Here is a 19,880-nt window from a genome sequence, read left to right on the forward strand (position 1 = left end):
TCACAGCGCTTCACTTTAAGCTTCAAACTCTGCACATGCAGACATGTACTACTGTAGGCCTGACTGGTGGCGTGCTGTAGAAGTGGTCGACCTTCTGGAAGGTTCTCCTCTCTCCCCAGAGCAACACTGGACCTCTGTCAGAGTGGCCATCGGGTCACACAGAGTGGGTTGTGTGAAGGTGATACATTTTTTTTAACTTCCTGTGTAACATATAACACACCAAACATGTTGTTTTTGGATAAAATTCATCCTCAATGTGAAGAAAAGTCAACCTCATGTTCTGATTGGTCAAATCTGATAATTCAGGTTCAAAACGTCGAGCTTAGTTATTAACAACTATTGATTTTCCATTATAAACAGTTCATTAGACTACAGAAGCTGTTGGGGACACTCTGGCGCTGGCGTGTCAAAGACAGGAAGTTAGAAGGCTGAAATCACGTGACTGTTATCTATCAATATCTATGCTTCAGAAAATCAAGCTGACATCAGTTTACAAAGTTGATCATGTTCAAAAAAAGTGTCACAAGGTTTTGTTTCCCATGGAGGTTATTTTGTGTGAAAGTCTGTGGAAAAAATCCTGTTTTTGTTGAGCGCTTTACTTTGAGCAGTCAATGATGCAAAACTGCTCTAAGAATAAAAATATGAAGCTGGAAATAAGCAGAAGGTTATACAGTCAGCTGAAATATTTAAAAAGTGATTTTATTCTGGTTTTATGGCCTCCGTGTTTCCGTAAAGCCGCCTGTGAGCGCCTGAAATGTACCGTCCACGGTTCAGTGGTGGTGCTGGCAGCACATTTTTGGCTTCAACTCATTTCAGGATTTTCAGAAGCCGTTTCAAAGCCATGAAATGAAATCCTCCTCCTCCATAGCTGACACGAGGAATATGTAAAAATACTGAGGACGGATTGACTTTTATCCTGATGGTAGTTAAATCTCTCGGCAGGTTTCTGGCACCTTCGCTGAAGTGATGGTTTGATTGTTGCTTTATTAATTGTGCAATCTTTGTGAACTTGCGTTTATTGCTGTGAGGAGACAGCAATGACTGTCTGGGTCCCCAAATAACAATAAAGTTTATTTCCATCTTGGCTCTGGTGTGAAACAAGAAAATCTTCTCTCTGACCTGCTTTTTCCTTTCGTTCTGTTGTTGATGCGATCTTATTTTCATTTTACTTTTGTCTTGAAGAAATGCAGCCGTTTATTGGTAAAACTTAATAAAAGCTTAAATGACAAATAAAAGCCAGCAGCCAGTCTGGAAATAAAGTGAATTAGAAACCTGGATTACTGTAAATTCAGTCTTTAATGTGATTTATACCTGAGTTTAAAAAGGTTTAAACACATTTTGTGCACTGTTTGAACTTCTGTGCAGAGCTGCTGAAATGAAATGTCAAACTATATTAGTAATTACTAATATATCAGTGTGTGTGTGTGTGTGTGTGTGTGTGTGTGTGTGTGTGTGTGTGTGTGTCCTTCAGGCCAATAAGCTGAAAACGAGGACGATCCGTAACTCTCTGAATCCAGTGTGGAATGAAACGCTCACTTATGTCGGCATCACAGAGGAAGACATGCACAGGAAGACGCTCAGGTCTGTGTTTAAATGTATATCTGCATGTGTGTGACAAACACACACTGGGGATAATTCATCACATCTCATTTCAGAGCAATTTCACTTACAGCCATTAATCAGGTGCTGTGACATCCTGACATTCACATATGAAGCTCAGTTGTCACATTTCATTAGTTTAGCTGTCAGAGCAGAAAGCTGCACCAAGATGAAATTAAATGTTGTCTTTGCTGTTTTTCGCCGGTATCAAACACTTTTTATTGCCAATATTGTATCAACATCAGACCTTCCCCGAGTCTCTGGCTGCCTCTAACAGTCTGATTGGACTGAAACAATCCTTCACAGAGGATTCAGATAGAGACAACAGTAAAGAGTTCACAGCGAGCTGCTGTGAATAAAGCAGTTTGTCTGAGTTATCAGATAAACAGCTGTAGCCAAAAAAGGCTAGTTTTAGCAAATGAAGAATGTCTGACCAAGAATTTGACCGTCGTAAAAAAAATTACAGTAAACATCAGAAGGACTTTTGGGTTTGGTTTTAAATGACAAATGAGCCTCAGCCATTTTTATTCTGGCTGATGATGGCTAACACTGAGCTGGTGCATGTTGAAATAATTTACACTGCAAACAAAAACCCAGAAATGAACTTTAACTTTCAGCGTCCATGACCTCACATCAGTGTGAGGGTCTGGCTGTGTGGCAAGCACAGGTTGGACCCAAACGCAGCACTCCAGAGACGAAACATGAACTTAAACAGCTTCAGTGCTGGTGCGGTAACTGAGCTGCAAACATGAAGCACACGGCACTGGAGGGAGGACATGTCGGAGGGACAGAGATAAACTGGAGACTTAAATACACAGGATAACGAGAGGATGGGAAACAGGTGGAAACACAGCAGGAATAAATCTGACTAACAGAACAGAATCAGAATACTTTATTCTTTAACACACCTGAGACAATGTAGCTTTAAAATAAAACAGGAAGTGAAACCCACCGTGAGACCCAGACAAAGACACGCGAGCTTAACAATAGGAGAGGGACCCACAGAGGAGTGTGCTAAAGACCAAACACAGAGACCGATAATGGACGGGACATGACAACAAGACTGACAAACACAGGAAGCACTGCCGACAACACACAAGGAAAACACTAAGGGAACGAAACCAGAGCCACTAGGGAAAACTAAACTAGGAAAAATGAGTCACTCTAGAAACACCATGATGATCAGTCAAGACGTCCATGAACACAAAGCACTGGATCTGTGACCCAGGACCATGACAGCCAATAAAGAGGACAGTGTGTCGAGTGGGAAGGATCAAGTCTAACATTATTCATGAAATCACTAAACACCAGTTTGAGAGTGAAAACTACCATCAACTAAATAAAAGAGCAATGACAAAGATTCAGATTACATTGAGACTCCCCACACGCCTGATCACGGACATCAGAATACCCTACAAAGGTGAAATCTGTGGCTTCTTATTTAAACTTGTTGTGAGTCCCTGCAGTTAGAAAGCCTTGCTCAGTCATGGTTTGTTGGTTTTTCAGCTGATTGAGAGAAACAACCACACGACTGAGTGAAAACCTAACCCTAACCGGGCTGTCATTCACTGCAGCAGTCACAGTTAGAACCTGTGGTTTGTAGGGCTGAAACACGTTATCACACGTTATCACACGTTATCACACGTTATCGCGCGGTGTCACAGTGGCAGCAGTAATAAATACTCTGTCTGGGTTCAACGATATAGCACCGGTCTGTACTGATTCTCTGATAGATACTGTGTTGGTCTGAAGAGGAAACTACTGTTTCCACAGCAGCATACAGAATAAAATAGTATAATTCACAAAATCAACACTGTTAATAGTAAAGTGAAAAACTAATAATGCAGTAGTGCAAAAATGTATATACAGCAGTGATAAGATAACAAAAAAATGAGACTCATGCTGAACTCTGCAGACGATGTAGCGTGCACTGAGACTGTGCAAGAGAGAATTCTGGCCTCGACTTCTAGCGAGTGGTACTGCAAGTGGCATTAATAAATAATATATAGTGTAAATCTGAAGCGACAGCAGCATGAAGGGTAATCCAGAAATGTGTGTGGAGTCTAACGTCCTGACAGGAGTGTTCACCTGTCAGAGCTGCTGTAGCTGCAGAGAGAACAGCATCATCTCCTGCAGCGTTCCTCAGATGGGTTCTCCACGATTGGTTCTCCACGATGGACAGCAGTGTGTTCAGTCCTGACCCTCACTGACTGACTGACCAATGATTGAATCATTTCAGCCTTGCACGTTAGTTTTTGACCCCGCTGGCACAAATGCAGAGAAAATGGCTCTCACCTCTGGTGACCGTTAGATCTCCAACATGTTGGTGCCGACGCTGAAGGATCTGAGCTTCGTCAGAAAGTAGAGTCAGAATACAGCGTACTCTGCCCTCCAGGCTGTTGCCAACATGCATGACGTACAGAACACATGACAGAGGCAACGGCTCCTTCAAAGTGATCCTGCTGCTTTTTCATTTGACTTCAGAGTGCAGCATAATCAGAAGTGTCCTGTGGAGAAATGTGTTTCCAGTGGAGTGTGGTGTGGTTTTCTAAATGACGGCGCCCACCCTGTACTGATAAACGTGTGTTTGCAGCACAGTGGGACGGTGAACACAGGATGATCAAAAAGAACTGAGCGGGAAGCCTTCGATTACGGAGCTCGGGAGCAAACGTTAGTGTGAAAAACACATAGAAGCAAAGCTGTGAATGAACCTGTGAGGGAAACACGAGCTGGCCGACGTGCGTCTGATAGTTCCTCCTAAAGCAGTGACCTCCTCATCCTGGCTCCTTAACGTGATCCTCCACTCCAAAACTTTTCATCATCAAATACTCTGCTTCCTTCTTTACAACGAAAGCAGTGATCTGCTTGGATTTGAAAGGATTTGGGATAATAAATTCTGGCTGAGACAAGTTTTATTTTTCAGAGGTAAAACTTTGCCGTCCTGTTGCTTCGGGAGCTTTAACATACCCAAGAGGAAATAAATCTCTGGCTTTAACCTTCTGACACGCATCTGTGATTTGAAGCTGCATAAATAAAAGAGACTTATATTATATTTCATCCCATGGAGGTCCAGTACAGCCATGAAAGCAAACTGAACAGAGAGACGTTATCTGGTAATTGCAGGCTCAGGTGATTATCGGTCATTTCTGTCGGCAGCTCGGCCATTCGGGGCCATTACCCGCAGTTTTTGTAGCCTTTCATTTCTTTACAATTTGAAGACTGAATCCACAGAATTAGCTTTTTATCGTTTCATCTGAGCCGTCACTGAAGTATAAAAACATGAAGACTCTCTAGTTCTCTGATTTCTAAATGAGTTTGGACATCAGATGTAACGATACAGATGATATCGTTACATCTGACGGTTAGTTATGGATCTGATGTGCAGTGTATGACTTTTCTGTCTCTGCTCGTCGCTCACAGCCTGAAAACCTCTGAAATCCAAATGAAAACGTAGGCCAAGCAACAGCAGCCCAGTAAGTCCGGAGTTTCTTTGGCCTCCCGTGCACAGGAGTTGTTTGACTCCAGGGCTTTTCAGTTTGCCCCAAGCCAAAACTGTAAGTGTCAAACCTTCGCTGAACATTGATGAAAACAGCTGAGATCAGTGCAGATCAGATCTGGGTTTGATGTCAGTGCTGCGAAAACCTCGTTTTTCGACGGTTTGGGAAAAAGAAAAGTTGAAACCTTGTGTTTCATTAAAATACTCTCCTCATTATGCTTTAAAAGTCAGATGATGACACTTTTTCAAAACTTAAAAAACTTCCAAGAATCCGTTGTATTAATGTCACTTCCAAAAACAGTTTAGCTGAAACATCCTCGGTTATGAAACTTCACATTTTAACAAACAGGTTTTGTCTTTCTGAACCAAAGCACCTGTTTGGAAAACAAGCTTAATTAAAGAGTCGGGGCTTAAAAACATTGCCCCTTACCCCGTCAGCTCAGGCATTGTGTAACCACACAGATGTGTACCTTTCGCAGACTCACTACATCGTGGATTTATCTCTTGTTATACAGCAGTTTCTACTCTACGGGATCACTCAAATAAAACATGCCTCATTCACATAAGTACTTAAACTTTCTGTGTAACAGTCACACTCTGATGAAAGCATCAGAGTGTGACTTGGGCTTCAGTATCTCACCCAAGGATAGACTGGACTGGAGCAGCCAGGGACTGAACCTTCTAATTAGTGGATGACCTGCTCTACCTCCTGAGCCACAGCCATAAAAAAATAAGGAAAGAAAAGAAAAATACTAATGATAGCATCAAAACTCCTGTTAGAGTGATTAGTAACTAATAATAAGCCTATCTGGTCTGTAAGTCTGACATCATAAGCCGTTTCAAAGCCAAAGTCAAACGATCTCTGCAGCATCACTGAGAGTTACAAACTGTCTAAATTCTTTCATCTTTAATAAAATGATTTACCAGGTGTAACATCCAAGCATCCATGAAAACAGAATTTATTACATTTGATGTGCTACGTGATCGCTAGCGACACAGCTATGTTAGCACAACATAAACAGTGAAGCTGGAGGATGAATGCCAACTTTTTTCCACTCGATAAAAGTTAACGTGAGGGTTCCTGATGGTTAGGGACAAATGCAATCGCATGGCAGGATGCTGTAAACGGACCAAACTTCAGTCAGGAGAACAACTGAGATAATCCATCCACAACACGAGGTTAGTCATTAATATACTGCTGCATGGGCTGGGCTGTAGTTACACTGTCCTTGCTATCGTCTTTAACAAAAGGCCTCTCTTTAAAAGAAGCTAAATCCTTTCTTAACAGCTTTGGTCTCATTTATAAAACAATTCCTTATTTCTTAGTCGAGTTTCTTTTTTAAAAAACAGTCCATATTTTCACTTTCTTTACAAATGTGTCTTATGAAAAATCCTCATTTTCTAAAACTGTTCTCACAGCTTCTGTGGACCTCGCCTCATTAAGCTCCCGTTTAAAGGTCAGAGCACGGCTTAGGGTCGTGGTCTGGGTCAGAGGTCACGACTTCATTATGTTCAGATAAAGATGTCTCGATTTCTCAATATTAGCTCTGCAGGCTTCTGACCTTTGAACCGATTTGATCCCCAGAAGCTGGAAATCTCAGACTGATTCAGGCTGTAAATAAAAATAAAAGGCCTGCTAAGGAGAGGTCGGTCACCCAAACACACAGACCCACTCTCAGTGTCGACAGGCTCCACGCTGTGAATTTCATTTTTTATAAATATATCTGGTGGGCAGCAGTTTGGTGACACGCTCGGCTCACAGCATTCGCTCTGTCTCGACTTTTCCCATCAGCATTCCCACATTGTTTGGGTCCACGTTTAAAATGCTGTTTGTATGTGGTTTAATCCGAAGCTGTGCCGTCTGCCGTCTGTCTCCTCTGCAAACACGACGTTTGATCTGATGCAGTTTGATGAAAAGCAGAAACGTCTTTTCATTCGTCTGGACTGTGCTGTGTGAAAGTGACAGTTTACTGTTGCTTCTGTTTGATATCAGTGTGTGTGTGTGTGTTTACACACTGTCAGAACAGGAGGGAGATGTAAACAGTCAGGTGAGAATTACGACAGGTAAACCTCCAGCAGGGCGGATTAAATGAACCCGTTCTCACCTCTGTGCTGATCATCTGCCTCTGGTCTCAGCACGTTCCAAACCAACACCGCTCTCCTGTTTCCTCTCCTGTTTCCTCTCATGTTTCCTCTCATGTTTCCTCTGTTTTCCATCCTGTCTCCTTTCCTATTCCAGTCTTGTTCCCACTTGTATTTCCACTCCTCTCTCCCTCCCTTTGTCCTCTGCTGTTCCTCCCATTTCTTCTCTTCTCACTTCCTCGTTTTTACTTTTCTCTCCTGTGTTTCTCTCGCCTTTGCTGTTGCTCCATTTTCTCTTCTCCTGTGTCCTCTTCCTCTCCTGTTGTTTCCTCAATTTTATGTCTCCTCATCTTTCTCCATGGTTTTTTCTTTGATGTCTCCTCCTGATGATGTTTCTTTTCCTCCTTCACTGCTTTATCCTCAACACTTAGTCTCCTGTCTACTTTTCATTTCCCCTGTCAGATTTCCATTTGTTTCCTGATTCTTTTTCTTTTTTCTGTTATGTTTCCTCTCCCGTTTCCTTCCCCTTGTCCTTTTCTTTTTCATGTTTGTTTTTCCTGTTTCCTGTTTCCTATAGTGTTTTGTCCCATATTTCCAGTGCAGTTTGTGCCCCTGTTTTCTCTCGTCTCCTGTCTTCTAAATGTACACTTTCCTCTTGTTTCCTGTTTCCTTTCTTGTCCTAATGTATGAACCTCGGCAGGGCTCGACGTCAGGGCGAAATGTAAATGAACTGTGTTTGTGGACGAAGGCCTGCTGACGCTCAGCCACAGCCTCCACACCCTCCGACAGCCTGTGGAGGTGCCGTGTTTGATGGCTGGAGGAGGAGGAGCGTGTCGGGAGTCGGCAGCTTCGTTTGATCTGACATTTTGCTTTTTCACTGGCAGCTTCTGCAGTTTGATCGCGATCACACTCGCGACCTTTTTCAGAGCTGTCGAGTGCTCGTCAGCAGCAGCGGGAGGAGGAAGAGGAGGACGATTAGGAGGAGGGTTTCCTCTCCTACGCCTGCTGCTGACGGAGGTGACGGAGGAGAAGCGTGAATCACTGTCGGAAATCCCAGAGGAAGCACGGGAATAATGATGATCTGAATTAGTTCCAGTCAAACGTCGAGCCCAAGGAGGTCGACTCTCCCTCTGTCTCCTGCTCATGTCCAGATTTCTCCCACTGAATAAAGTACGAGATGCAAACACGGCCACGCAGTGGAAACTGAAATGCTCTAAAGACGATCATTAATCTCACTCTGAAAGGCAAAAGAAGAATAAAGCTCATCATGGCAGCGGCGTGCGGGCGGAGGGTCTGTTCATCTTTAACTCGGTTATGTTGCATTTCTTACGGCTCATTTCTATTTTAGAAATGCAGCCTGGGTGTTTCCTGTGTCTGTGAAGCACTTTGTGTGTTTAAAAGTTCTCAGTGAATCATTGAGAAAAAAAGGATGTTTTGAGCTTCAGATCTTTATGTTCTTCCTTATTTGTTTCCTGTTTCCTGTCCCTCTTGTGTTTCTTTTCAGCTTCCTCTTTTGATTCCTTTGTAATCTCCTCCTCTCCTTTCTTATTTCCTCTTCTGTTTTCAGTCTTTTTTCTTGTTCTATTTCTTCTGTTTCCCTCACTTGTCTCCTTTGCCATTCCCTCTCCTGTTTCCTCTTCAGTTTCCTGATTCCTTTCATTTTGCCTAATTTGTTTCCTCTTCTGTTTCGTCTCCTCTGTCCTCCCTTGTTTCCTTTGCTGTGTCCTTATCCCATTCATTTTTCCTTTTCCTTCTGATTTGTTTCCTGCTTCCTTTACTCCAGTTGTTTCCTAATCCCTTTCCTGTCTGCTGTACTGTTTCATGTAATCTTTACTATATTCCTAATACATCTGCAGTTTCATCTCCTGTCTCATATTTCCTTCCCTGTTTCCTCTCCAGTCTCCTAAATGCATTTTTTTTGTCTCCTCTGCGATGTCCTGGTTCCTTTCCTGCCTCTGGTGCTCTTTCACTCTCCTCTCCTGTTTATTTAATTTTAAGGGTTCTAGTTCTTCAATTTTTTCCTTCCTCTGCTTTTTCCTCTTTCCTCTCCTTTCCTATTTCCTGACTCCTTTGCGTCCTCTCCTTGTTCAGGTTGTCCGTGTGCGACGAGGACAAGTTGACTCATAATGAGTTAATCGGGGAGTCCCGAGTCCCTCTGAAGCGCGTGAAACCCGACCAGACGAAACATTTCCACACCTGCCTGGAGCATCCGCCACCGGTAGGACACACACACACACACACACACACACACACACAGACACACACACAGACACACACACACACACACACACACACAGACACACACACACAGACACACACACACACACACACACACACACACACACACACAGACACACACACAGACACACAGACTCACACACACACAGACAGACACACACACACACACACACACACAGACACACACAGACAGACACACACACACACACACACACACAGACACACACAGACACACACAGACACACACACACACACACACAGACACACACACAGACACACACACAGACACACACACACAGACACACACAGACACACACACAGACACACACACAGACACACACACACACACACACACACACAGACACACACACAGACACACACAGACACACACACACACACACAGACACACACGTTACAGCAGAAAGAAACACGTTTACAGTGTGATACTTCCACCTGTTACATACAGTCTATGATATGATTCTGCATGAAGCAGTAAAAGTCATCCTCACCGTTTCCTCTCTCTGATCTATTCTCGTCTCTCCCTCAGCTTCCCTCTCCGACTGCCATGGGTGAAGCCCTGAGAGGAATTTCCTGCTACTTACGAGAGGTAACGCTTCAGCTTTCCGTCTGCCCGGTTACAAGTGCAGGTCTGCAGGTCTCACAGCAGACTCAAAGTCATGTGATCACCACAGTCATCAGCTTTGTGAGGTGATCACATGACTATAGTGCTCATGCTAAACACGCTGTGCTGTGCAAACTCTTCATGCTTGTACAGCAGCGGGAGGCGTGCAGTAATGAATTATCACTGAGGTGTCTGATCGATCGCCAGCAGCATCCGGCTGTGCTGTCTGTCTAAAACGAGCGCTCTTGTCTTTTTAAAGTATTTATATGATGTTTTCTAAACGCGTGACTGCAGATGCCTGTGCTCTGACAGGGAGGGTTTGATCTTTGGAGCTCCTTGTTGGCGTCCTGTGGTGCTGCTGAACAGTCATTAGGACCTTACACTGACCCTCGCTCAGCAGAAACTGGTCCTTCAGTGACGAGCTTAATAAAACAGATTTGTTTGGTGATGATTTTTACATGAACTTATCTTCTGGCCCCTCTGCAAAACTCAGCTGACAGTATGTGTAATACTTTGGTGCTCTGGGTGAGTAGAGCATAAATCAATCAGTTCTTAGATCCCAGCTTTAGGCCCTCTGGGGGGGCGGGGCCTGTTTCAGTGGAAACAGAAATCACACTGTGCACGGCCGTGTTGTGTTCTGGCTTTGATGAGTGGACCTGCTCACACCCACTCGTGACACATCCAGTTTCACCGTCTGAAGCTACACAGAGCAGCTGGGCAGGGCAGGAAGTCAACCACAGGAACAGCAGAGAGAATCATATCAGTTTTCAAAATAAAAGACCCAGGAGCAAAAACAGAAACAGACTCAGAGTGGGTGTAGTTCAGAGCTCAAACCTACAGAAAGGATGTGTTGTTATTGAGCATATCCCAGCAGTCAAAGCACAAACAGCAGGTACACCTGCGACAGGTTCAGTCCACAGTCTCAGCAAACAAAAGCAGTTTCCAGTGGATCTACTTTCTGCTAAAGAAAAAATCCCACCAGTGACAAACCCCAGTTTAAGCCCAGATTACACCTCATTACTGCTGTTACTGGTTGGACAGCATTATTAGTTAGAGCTGTCGGTGCATCAGATCTCTGAACGACGACTTCAGCTGTTCCCGTCCTGACGAGACGGTTGTCATGGAGAATAAGTCTCCAGAGCTCGACCTTCCTGAATAAATCCAGCGTGTTGAGCTGAATGTGACTCATGCTCTGAAACGCTGAGAACTGGAGAGGTCGGAGGAATTAATGCTCTAATTAACCCCGCTTCTGTGTTTGGACTAGTGTGTTTCTTTAAGTCGGGGACGCTGCAGAGCGCTGACTCTCTCTAAGCTGTCAGAGCTCCTCGTCTTTATTCATCAGAACCCAGAGAGCTGTGAAGGAAGCATAATCTGCACGATGAGGAGCTGAGCGAGGAAGCTGAGAGAGTGTGTGTGTGTGTCTCTGTCTTTAAGTGATATTTGATGTGAAGTGGATTCAAAACATTTATAGAGGAGAGGCTCTTTGGATTCCCCTCTGGCATCATCGAGCTCTCTGAGAGGCTCCTCGGGAGGAGGCGGTTAAAGATTTCCCTCCGGGGCTGTTTTCACATGTTGATGCTAACGAGAGGCTTTTTAATTGATGGGTTTATTTTCAGCAAAATATTAAAATTAGATAAAAGTTCCCAGGTGAAGGGAAAATAAAATCTGAGATATCAAACAGAAACATAAAAGTATCATTAAATCATCAGAGCAGGCGCTCCTCAAACCCCAAATAAGCTCCTCCCTTTCTAAGCCAACTTTCCTCTGATTGGCTGCTGCTCATAAACAACAAAACCTTCTGCTACTACAACCACGACCCAAAGTACTGCAGAAACTCACCGCTGGATCCACAGATTCAAGACAAAAGCTTGGTGCAGTCAGAGATCTGACATTCAACAGTGTAAAACAAAAAAGTCAAATGTAATAAATGATCATTTATCACATTTATGCACACAAAGCTGCGTGCGTGCGTTTGGTCTTCCTCGGACGTGAAGGCCTCAAGTAACAAACCAGAGTGTCAGCTGATTGGTTTTCGACTCCTTCGGAGGCCCCGGAGGGTTCGCCGTGTCTCACATTGTGCTGCAGTTCATTTAGATTCAGCTCCACCTCATTCAGTCTCCCTAAAATAAATTGCCTGCCAATTTATTTTGAAAACAGGCAACAGCAAACTCGGTGTTCTCCACATCCTCCAGTGTACTGCAGACCTCGTTTTGGAGGAAGCAAATTCAAAGGCTGCTCCAAATGTTCTGATTATATCAGGAGCGAGTGTGTCGAAATGTAAAGTAACAGCTCCACGGGTGTGAAAACAAAACAAACCCTGGCTCTGTCGATCTGTCTCCACCCATCCTGTCAAAGTGCACCTCCAACCAAATCAACAGAAACAAAGTGCAGCGTGGCAGTAAGTTCAGCAGTAATAGTTCCTGAGACGTCTGAGTTTGAACAGTCAAAGGTGAAAGGTTGCCATGTTAGGATCGTGGAGGCTACACATTTGGTTCACAGTCTGCACCACACCTGGCGGCTCCTTACCTGGGCTGTGTCCCGTAATTTAAAAAAAAAAAAAAACAGATGGTGAGAAACAAACAGTGCAGTTAGGACATCAGGATCTGTGGGACGGGATGACCCAGACCCAAACTGACCTGAGTTTGAGTAACCTGCAGGATCACTGTTATCAGACAGTGTGAAGCTGATTCAAGCTCGCGGACTTCACAGTGCACCTGCAGTGCAGTCTGATCATTAGTGAACAGCTGTTAATTAGACTTTTCCCTGTGGGATCTCCGTAATGATGGAAATCAGTGTGTGACCGCGAGATGGGTCACATGATCACACAGCAGGTGAGCCTCTGGTGTTGTCCAAGTGTTTTTCAGAGGACGAGGCCGGAGATGTTTGTTGTTCTGAAGATACGAACCATGAGTCCATGAGAGGAGACTGGGAGTCGTTTCCTTTCGAATACACAATAAACACATTTACAGAAATAATGAGGACAACTGAGCTGCAGCTTTAACTCCATTAAAATATAAAACACAGCAGCTGGGATGAGAGTCTTAACGATCGCTGTCACAGGAAGTGATTCACAGCGAGGCGGGACCACAGGAAGTTGACCACACTGAGCGACTTCAAGCAACGACCGCAGAAATTAGCGATCCGTACTGGGAGGATACCGTTGGTTGTCCTATGACAGGGAGGTAAATTCATTAGATCGTTACCAAGGGAACCAAGAGCATGAAATGTCCACAAAGCACCGAGCGACTGACGAATCGCTTCCTGTTTGGACGCCAGGGCTCGGAGTGATGGGACGGTGGAGGATGGGGCGCACCCTTGTGGTGAGGCTGATGATTTTCCAGTCGTTCCTACACTCACGTTTGGGCCGGAGTGCTGGGTCGTGACAGAACAACAGGGCTGCAGCTGCCATAGTTTCTGTCTGTGGGGTGGCTCAGATATCTGGAGGAAACGTGGAGGAGAGCTTCCTTTGTGTTGCTGAGGGGGATCAGGATACTTCGGGATGCTTCCCCTTGGAGGTTTTTCCAGCTGGGAGGAAATTTGCTGAACATGGAGACATGAAGCATCTTTGCGGTAAATAGTCACAAAACTGATTTTCAGACATTAATTTTTGGTGGTAGTGAGCATGAATACATAAATAAAGGCAAAGGAAAGGAAGTATGTTTCATGCCCTGAGGAAGCTGGGACAGAGGTGGGACCAAGTCATTGTTTTGCAAGTCTCAAGTAAGTCCCAAGTCTTTATCCTCAAGTCACAAGTCAAGTCTCAAGTAAAGTCAAGCAAGTCAGAGTCAAGTCGCAAGTCAAGACAGACAACTTTCAAGTCAAGTCCCAAGTCCGAAACTTTGAATTTCAAGTCATTTCAAGTCTTTTTTTTAACCCTCTGGGGTCCCGGGTATAATTGGCCGTTCTTGACTACTTTTGATTTTACTTCTATATTTCACTTTTAAAATATGTTTTTCTTGCCTTGTTTGGTATCATTATTTACAGCACAACCTCAAATATCTGAAATTTGAGTTATTTTTTTCATTTTGGTATACTATATTAGCACAGTTGATCTAAATTCAGACAAAAAATTCAGAATCCGAGTAGAAAAAAGTTATATTTTTTTACATGTTTAACGAATCATTTTCATAACTTGAAATGCAAATAGAAATTGTACATTTCTAAAAATTATGCACAAGTTTTGCAAACAACAAAGTTATATGGTACTATTTACCTAAAAATGCAGCCAAGGCCTCAGGCGTTTTTTATATAACCATTTAAATCTATTTACAGAACAATCAGGTGTGCTGCATCAAATAAGAAGGCACACAAATTATTTGTGCCAGTCCAAAAAATGTAGTTTGTGTTCAGTATAAGACAGAGGAGAACAGCACAGGCCTAAACCCTGCAGGTCTGACAACTGGAGGTGCAACAGTCCAGTTTTCTATGTGGAGACAGCGTTTACACTGGAATCTGCCTTTGACAGCTTTTTTAGATCAAATATGAAATTCAGCAGTATAACCGACACACAATACAAAACAATAACTACACAACAAACTAACTACAGCCTCCAAACACGCTAAACGTCACTAATGTCTCACATATGAAAACTCTCTCTCTCTCTTTCTTTCGCTCGCCCACTTTCCTCGCGAGTGTCACTCCTAAAAACTTCCCCTTCTCCCTAAACAACCAAATGTCACATGTTGCCTTATCATTTTTTTGATTGGCTGACATGGTAAACTCTAACACCAATAGGGAAGGGGTGTTTTTTCTTTTTCTTTTTTCACTCGCAAGTGGAGAGCGTATGCTAGGCTGTCTGTAGAAAACGCCGTTTTTGTCTAGCATCCCTGTTGAGAATAACCTTTGCAAATAAACAACAGCTAATAATATAAGATCAAAGTATTTTATTTGATGTATTGACATAAATGACAGAAGAAAAAGGCCATGTATAGCAGGACTACTCAATTACACACTAAGGTGGGCCAGATTTTCTAACCCCCCCAAAATTTTTTCCCTGGCTCAGACATGCAAAAGTTAAACACGACCATACACTAATTGCAAATTAAACACAGTGATTTTGAATTGTGATGTGATGGTAAAATAAATATTTGTCAGTCTAAACTGGGTTAAATCTACGGGGTTAATGATGGGGAGGAGACGGAGAGAGACTGAGTACAGCTACAGAACCCACTTTCTGAAACGGACCCTGCTCACCATTCACCGACAATTCTGAGCTAACAAGTTGCATGTTATTCTTGGATGCGCTTGCAGGACCGGATTTAAAATAGCATGACAAACATATCATACCTGTTAAAGCCAAACAGTATCATCAACGTAGCCCGAAGAACATTTGCTAATAAGATGAAGTTAGCTAAGTCAGCTGTCTCATCGTAGCAAAAAAAAAAAAAAAAAGCACCACCTACCGTTCTTTATGCAACTTCAAATGTCGGACAAAGTTGGAAGTTGTTCCATCTCCGTCTGTGATTCTCTTCTTGCATGTTTTGCATATTGCATTTCGTTTTTTGTTGACTACTTCGTAGTTTATGTACCCGAAAGAAATTACTCTTGGAAGCATTTTTGGCTCGAGCGTTTTTGTTCTTGTTTTTTTCAAATCTGGTTAATTTGATTGGCTGTGCTACAGCCCACGCTCACATACATACGGAGTGTGGTAAGAATGAATGAATGAATAAAGTGAATTAATGGTCCGCACTTTTTATATAATATGTATGTTAAATTTTAGATTTGGGTAAAATATCAAGTCTTTTCAAGTAAACAGGTTCAAGTCCAATTCAAGTCCCAAGTCACTGGTGTAAAAGTCCAAGTCAAGTCACAAGTCTTACAACCTTTTTTCAAGTCAAGTCTAAAGTCATAAAATTAATGACTCGAGTCTGACTCGAGTCCAAGTCATGTGACTCGAGTCCACACCTCTGAGCTGGGAGACGTCACCATGGCAACCACAAAAGGAAAGCTCTAAAAGACGTTTTTTGCAAATGTAACTCAGTTCAGTTCAACTTTTAAAAAGTATTTGTACTGTAAGGTAAAGACCCGACAATCCGACAACCTCCTGTGAGCACTTGGCAAGAGTGGGAAGGAAAAACTCCCTTTTAATAATTTAACCCAGCAGTTATAATGAATGACGTTAACCCCGCCACGTATTTTAAATGAATGAAGAATTAAAAGGTGAAGGTCTGTGACAGCACCTCTAACCTACAAATATGGACAGTTTTTGTTTTCTGAATGTGGAAAAATTAAAATATTAATATTTAAACTTGTGATTATTTCATGAAGTGTGTGTTGTACATCTCATCAGGCACAGGAAATCCTCAGGATCCTCCAGGGGGAAGTGAAAGTGTTTCGGTTAGGATCATAGATGGACTCATCAGGGCTCTTAAACTAATTATTTGTCTCTCTGTTTCTGTATCCTACATTTAAAACTTTAACTTTTTAAAAAACATTTTACATGATTCAGTCCATTTACTCCACCAATTGGAATATTCCTGAGTGAATCTGAGGAAGTGTGTTATTAGAGGTTTGATGTCTGCAGTAATGATTTATCTTGGGCAGAATTCTGTGTTGGGTTCAGAGAATGAGAAACTCTGAGCCAGGAAACAATAAGAGCTCAAACTAACGAGCAAAATCTGAGACAGCGCAGGACTGAAGACAGGACGGGAGCACCGAGACAGGACGCGCAGCCGCCGCTGGAGATACGTGTCATCAAAGAACCCGAGCCTGTGACAGAAGCAGCAGGCCGGAGAGCATGAGTCTGCAGAAAAATGAGAGCTAATTCATCACCCGAGCTGAAAGTGACAGCGGGAGGAAAAAAGGCGACAGATGACGAGTTAAAACCCACTGAGAGGTCTGGATGGTCGGCGGGGAGCCCGCAGTGACTCGTGCTTCGTTCCTGAGTAGTCTGGAGACAAAGATGTCTTCCCCCCGCTGAGCTCACGGTTCAGGACCTAAATACAGAGCGTAACGTCTTCAGACTCAGTCAGACTGAAAGAAACCTCTCTGGGTTTTAATATTTCAGTCAGGCACAGTTTAAGTTCACCTTTCCTGTTTTTCTGTACTGTTACAGGGTCAGACGCTCTTTGAAGCGAGGCACGTGTAAACACAACCTCTGCTGAACGCCCAGTTCGCTGTTTGTTTCTCCCAGTTTCACCATTTCATGCTCGCAGTTTAAAATGCAAGAAACGATTTTTTTTTACACTAATCAGATGTTGTAGTGGTCTCCCACAGACCTCCGAGGGCTTCCTCCGACATCCAGCTGCAGAAGCTGGTGGTAGATCCTTGAAGTCGGGTGGCTCACGGGCAGATCCTTGGACTTCATCTGCTCATCCCCAACCGGTCACGGCAGATTGCTCCTCCTTGATCCTAGTTCAGCTGAAGGTTTCTTCCTGTTAAAAGGGACTTTTTCTTTCCCACTGTCGCCAAAGTGCTTGCTCATATGGGGTCGTATGATTGTTGGGTTTTCTCTGTATGTAATATTGTAGGGTCTACCTTACAATATAAAGCACCTGGAGGCGACTGTTGTTGTGATTTGGCGCTTGTTCTGATGTGTCCCATGATGGGACTTTGTGTGCTCTGCTGTGGGACCGTGAGGCTACCAACTCTGAGCTGTGTTTAGGACGAGCGGGTGCAGTGCTGAGTTAGCAGCTAATGCTGCTAAACAGTGTGCATCCACAGACTGAGAGCATGACAAAGACACATCTGTGGCTCAGTGACATCCAATCAAAATCCTAGAATTTTACTGCCCACTAAAGCTGGCGCTCAGCCTTATTGGACAGTTTGTTACTACAGTAACCTCACAGCAGACATATGATTGGTCATTAAAGATGCTCCAAAAGGCTCCAACAAACACGGTCCAGAGGTCCAGCTCAGGTCAAGCTAGCACACAGCTGTACCTGTGTCTCCACCCACCTGTCAGTCAGAGGCCCGCCCCTAATAATGCAAACTTTAAACATGTGGTTATAAAAAACATGTTACTGCTGAAGTTTTAACATGAGAGTCTATGGGGACTGACTCACTGCTGCCTCTGCTGGACATCAGAGGAACTGCAGCTTTGTATCATCTGTCTGTACCTCAGGCCTCGGATTCGTACTCATATCACAGTGAAAACCACATGAATCCTGCTGCTGTGCTCTGAGGTGGAAGCCATGGGGCAGATTTTGGTGCTGAAATATTGCCCTCACAAACACTCTGACAACTCTCGACTACTGATTGTTTTTTCAGACACATTCGTGGCCCGTGTGTGAAATGTAGGGAGCGAGACTTCCTGAAGGAGTGTGACCTCATCACAGCCCACTCCAGCACACTTTCAAACATGCTCGGAGGATTTCAGATCCTGACGTGTCTCTCACAGATTCCCGGGAGGTCACACTGAGGCTGTGAAGGTGGTTCAGGAGGAAAAGCTCACTGATCCAGGATCAGCAGCAAAGACGAGTCAGTGCATCCTTTACAATCATTTAAAAGCAAAACCATCTATGAAGATGTGACAATAAATATGGATGTAGTTCATTTTCCAAATGTCATTTTAGTAAATGTCACATTTTACATTACATTACACTTTTATTTACACATGAGGAGAACTGGTTCATGTGGCGTCACAGACTCGGTGCAGATGTGTGTTTAGTTTTCTGGTCAGGACTCTGGAATCGTCTGCAGACCTCTGTGATCCGGCCATCGGGCTGTTTTATGTCCATGTGCGTCCCTGATGTGTTCTCCTGTGCTGAGCCCAGTCTCTCTGCCGTGGTCTGAGGAGCAAACTCAGTCATGTCACACAGGTAGCTTGGAGACAGGCTTTAAGCAGAGAGCATTTTCATATTAAAATGAGGCGTTATCCACCTCACAGGTGATTTATGTTTGGTTCTCAGTGGGTCAGGCACTCGGGGGCTCTGAGTCTATTTTCAGAGGTTCATTTCTGCTCTCTGCGATGCGCTCTTCATCACTCCTCTCCATGTGGGCAGATAAAGTTGGCAGAGCAGAGTGAAACCCATTATCTGAATTAGTCCTCATTATACGCTCTCTGACTGAGATCATTTCCAGTGAATTAAACCATCATGAGTTGAAACTACTTCTCATTTTCTCCTGGATGAGTCCTTCAGGACCTCTGAGTGTCTCCGAGCAGCAGGTTTGAAAAGCGACGCCCGTCCCACCGATCCCCGGGACCCTCGGGACCCTCGGGACGTCGTGTTATAAGTCTGTCGCTTCGGTCACTAATCTGTACCTGCACATGTCCAAGGAGATGACCGTGTGCTCTGATCGCTAATAATGGCACAAGTGTCATGTACAGCTTCAGATATTACAGTAATGTACAAAAGAAATGAGTCACCTCTCATCTCACAGGAGAGGGCTGCAGGGATTTACTGAAGTGTGTGATCATACGTGGAAATCCAGAGTTTGTAACGTTCTTGGAAGTCAGCATTTAGTATTAAAGTTTTGGGAATCACTTTACCACCATTTAATGTCAGACTGTCATCGCTGGCATTTTTCATAGATTCAGGTAAAGAAAAGGGAAGCAGTGATGTGTTCTGGTGACGAGCTGCTGGCAACAAAGAGCCTAAAGATACGATCAAAAATGATTTAAATAAAATTTACGGTGATCCATCATAAAGAAACAGAACGAGGTCTCAGTGCTAATAATAACAACAAGCCACAAGTGACACAAGAAACCTGAAATATAAACCTGTAAACCTGCATCTGTGATCATAGTGGTGCTGGTCAAGGCAAGTGACTTTACTGTCATTCCAACCATGTGACATCATCGTACAGTACACGGGGAAACGTGACAACGGTCCTCCAAGACGGCGGTGCTACATATGACAAAGACTCCTAAACAAAGACGCAACAGTGCAACAGAAAAGTGCA

General features: G+C 43.7%; 1 protein-coding gene across 1 annotated transcript in view; it reads left to right on the plus strand.

The window, feature by feature from the left end:
- Positions 1–19,880, plus strand: part of doc2a (double C2-like domains, alpha) — a 67,981-nt gene that overhangs the window by 36,794 nt on the left and 11,307 nt on the right. Inside the window, 3 exon segments of the mRNA XM_003442450.5 lie at positions 1,472–1,581; positions 9,269–9,395; positions 9,963–10,022. Of these exon segments, the coding sequence (XP_003442498.3) occupies positions 1,472–1,581; positions 9,269–9,395; positions 9,963–10,022 (297 nt within the window).

This window comes from Oreochromis niloticus, linkage group LG4 (assembly GCF_001858045.2).
Source record: "Oreochromis niloticus isolate F11D_XX linkage group LG4, O_niloticus_UMD_NMBU, whole genome shotgun sequence".
NCBI classification, from domain to species: Eukaryota; Metazoa; Chordata; class Actinopteri; order Cichliformes; family Cichlidae; genus Oreochromis; species Oreochromis niloticus.